At 43.8% G+C, this 3,340-nt stretch overlaps 3 protein-coding genes across 3 annotated transcripts; 1 reads left to right on the forward strand and 2 right to left on the reverse strand.

Moving 5' to 3' along the window:
• Positions 1-957: 957 nt before the first annotated feature.
• TEOVI_000860900 (expression site-associated gene 1 (ESAG1) protein, putative) lies at positions 958-1,962 on the forward strand (the record flags this gene model as incomplete). Its single annotated transcript, XM_067221846.1, has 1 exon — positions 958-1,962. The coding sequence occupies one exon, from the start codon at positions 958-960 to the stop codon at positions 1,960-1,962; it is 1,005 nt and encodes a 334-aa protein (XP_067077947.1).
• Positions 1,963-2,286: 324 nt separating this feature from the next.
• On the reverse strand, positions 2,287-2,613 carry TEOVI_000861000 (Trypanosomal VSG domain containing protein, putative; the record flags this gene model as incomplete). The annotated part of the gene is made up of 1 exon (XM_067221847.1): positions 2,287-2,613. One exon carries the CDS (start codon positions 2,611-2,613, stop codon positions 2,287-2,289), a length of 327 nt encoding a protein of 108 aa, XP_067077948.1.
• A 166-nt stretch (positions 2,614-2,779) lies between these two features.
• TEOVI_000861100 (uncharacterized protein) lies at positions 2,780-3,238 on the reverse strand (the record flags this gene model as incomplete). Its single annotated transcript, XM_067221848.1, has 1 exon — positions 2,780-3,238. One exon carries the CDS (start codon positions 3,236-3,238, stop codon positions 2,780-2,782), a length of 459 nt encoding a protein of 152 aa, XP_067077949.1.
• Between the last annotated feature and the right edge of the window lie 102 nt (positions 3,239-3,340).

Here is a 3,340-nt window from a genome sequence, read left to right on the forward strand (position 1 = left end):
CGACACGATGGAGTTACGGAATAGATCTGTGTTTTATGCAATAAATACCTAACCCCCTTGGGTTGAGGTCCTGTAGGTTGTTACATCTGTCCCCGTTGTCGTCACGGACAAAAGGTATCTTTTGACTCATTGAAAGTTAATTCCAGGTCGTTGACGCAGTCGACTTAACAGTGAATGGTTGAGACGGGGCAATATAAATAATCTTCAGAAAAAATTTGTCACAATGGTAAGATCTGTCGGTATTAATGGTGCCTTAATGCGCGCTTACTTGGAGTCGGAAAAAGTTGTGACGTAAGTATAGGCTATCCCGGGGCTTGGCCATCGATGCGATATAGGGAGAAGCAATTTTGTGTGAAGGGTATGGACGAATTTCCGGCGAAAGTTTTTGCGAAGAAATGTACACACCATGGATTTCAATCTATGAGAAACCGATACTGTTGGGTTTTTGTTTCATTGTGGATTATTTACATTATTAACTAGATTATAAATGAGGTGGTCGTAGTCACGTGAGTTTTTTTAATGTTGTCAGTAACTTCTTTACCGCTAGAGCCACATGTATGTGGTGTCATCTGATTTTGTTTGGTGAAATGTGTGTGCTTTTAGGGAACCCACTAAAGGGATGCGCAGGATGCTGCCCTTTTTAACATGAAATACAATAAATGGCACAATTCTTGTTTTCCTTTTACACCAAAGAGAAGTGCCATAGGGAGTAAGTTTTTGAAACGCCCATCCCAACTAACACCCTCCGCATTTTGAGCGGATGGAGGGCTAAAGACCCTTTCACCACCTTCCCTATCTTCAAACTAACTTTCCCGTGGTTATGAAAGACTCAGATTTTTCAGCAAGAACACATACGATGCAAACGATGGGTGTGGCAATCACAACAAAAGTAAAAACATTGTTTTCCCGCTCTTCTTTTCACTCAATACAGGAAGGGAAGGTACCAACTATTTATATATGCCTAAAATACACTTGAAGAAGACTAGGATAGGAGTGTGGTTGAGTTTGTCTTTTCTTCTTATAAGTTTTAGTCTGGCACGTGACTGTACGCTGGTGGACGATTATTACGGCAAAAATGTTCCTGAGTCCGTTTGCTATCTCAGCTGCCTTTCGAATGCACTGAACAAATTGTACAACGATGGAGAAGAGAAACTATTTGTAAATGAGGAAGTATACGCAGATGCATCTCGTATATTGGATGACATGGAAGGGGAAACAGCTGAATGTGTTAAATACCTTAGTGTTATCAGCGGTGTAATGGAAGGGAAACATGATAAATTGGAAAAACTTATATCTTATGGAAATGCAATGGGAGACCTTGTAGCCAAGGTGGGTGGATTATTCGCAGATGTAAATGAAAGTGTAAGGGCAATGAGGGAAGTATTGCCATCTACTCTCATAACAGCAAATAAATACTACACGGCTATTTCTGAGATTGTTAGGACAGTTTGGGACGATGTTAAGGCGGTGAAGAGCGACGATGAGGAAGTCTTACAGTGTAGAAACGGAAAAATTATAAGTACAGGGGAGTTTTCAGTCAAGTGTAGCGCCCATACGTGTCCACTTGGAGTCAATGTGACAGAGAGTACCCTTAAAAAGTACAAGGATGGCTGCCTTGAAATAAATGTTATGACTGAATCTGGTCAGGTAAGCAAGTGCTTTAATTTACCAAGAAATAACTTGTATATAAGCGGTGCAAGAATTAATTCGAGTGGAGTGTTGGAATGGTCTCAAAATGATTCCGCTTTTTTTCGACTTATAGTCAAAGTTCAGGACATCTTCGCACCCCTCATCGCACCTTTTTCAGCCGGGAAACCGCCCTCTGTACTTCTTACAAAGATGACAAATATCACTTCCCTTTACTCTCACTTTAACAAAGTTCACAACAACTTTACTTCGCTGCTGCGCGATACCAATATCACTGTGAATGCGGACAATACTAATACTAATTCTACCATTTGACAGATATGTTTAGATACATTTTCTCCTGTTTACTAATGTTCTACTGATGATTTTGCATACATGCTTTTGTGCGAGTTCGCACGGGTACACGTACTTAACAATTTTTGTTGTTATTGGCATGCCATGTTTTCATGAAAAAAATCTGTTCTAAACCTTTTGTAGTGTAAGTCTAATTACGCCTCGAACAATGGAATACATGCTATTCATCTGTGTGCCAAGTAAGACATCTTTCTGGTAGTTTACCTTTCATAGCTTTTCTTTTATCGTAGGAGTTGAAAAACATGTAGGGAATGAGGGTGAAGTACAGGCGAGGATAGCGATTACTCAGTTGCCGCGTTGCGATGTTGGATCTGGGGAACGCGACATAGGTGTGATTCGCCAGTTGTCGCCCTTTACTAAATTTTGTAGGCGCACCACCGTTTCTTTTCTCTTGTTTGTATCTGCCTCAGCTATTCTTAGGGTTTCTGCTGATTCTGAAAGTTTGTCTATCCAGTTTTCTGTTTTCACAGCGGCTGCTGCCTTGTTTGCCGCCAGCTCTGTGATGTCAACGCACCCTTCGTTGGCTGCCAAGCCACAATTGTCAGCCGTTGGTTTTGTGCCGAGGTAAACTAAAGCGCCGCTGAACGTTTTTTCGTCTTTTTGTTGTCGCATGTTTGCTGTTTTTGTGTCTTTGCTGCGCTTGTTTCTTTTGCAAACCTGACTCTTGTGCTAATGCTGCCGCTACTGCGCAGGTGTCTGCCTATAGGAGCTTTTGTTCCGGGCCGTCAGAGCCTGGTTTTATGTGCAGCTCCTCAAGTTTTTTCAGTAACGCCGGTGACTAAGCGCCCGCAACGTCTCCGAACAAACCTTTGATTATCCTGGTAAGTTTTGTCGTTTCTGTAACGTCCTTGTTGCCGACAGGTTCCTTGATTGCATCTGCTAACCCCGCTGCTGGCGCCTCCGTATTGATGATACTCTTGATGTCGGCAGTTGTTGTAAATGCCGGTGCCGCCGTCTCCGCAGTTACCGTATCTAGGTCGGTGAGGGTGGACTTGTGTTGCTTGACGCCTTCGAGTTCTCCTATTTTGCTGCCCCAGTTTCTGTCGCCGGCTAACTCGCTAGTCGATGTTCTACACAAACCAGCACCGAATCTGATGGCACCGTGTGGTGGCTGCCCTTGTAAAAATTTGATGCTGTGGACCGTTTTGAAGGCGCAGTCGGCCCCCGTTTGTGTGTTTGCCGTTGCAAAATTTCCCTGTGTATTGGTGAGCTCAGGCGGGCTCCTGCAGTCGCCCATATGTCCAGCTACGGCGGCTGCACCTCCCGCAATTAAGATGTAGCTGTTGGCTGTGTCGGTGTCGTCATTCTGTTTCCCCTGGCGATGCCGGCCACCTCAACG

The sequence above is a fragment of the Trypanosoma equiperdum genome (assembly GCF_001457755.1).
Source record: "Trypanosoma equiperdum strain OVI genome assembly, contig: ctg_1504, whole genome shotgun sequence".
Taxonomy (NCBI): domain Eukaryota; phylum Euglenozoa; class Kinetoplastea; order Trypanosomatida; family Trypanosomatidae; genus Trypanosoma; species Trypanosoma equiperdum.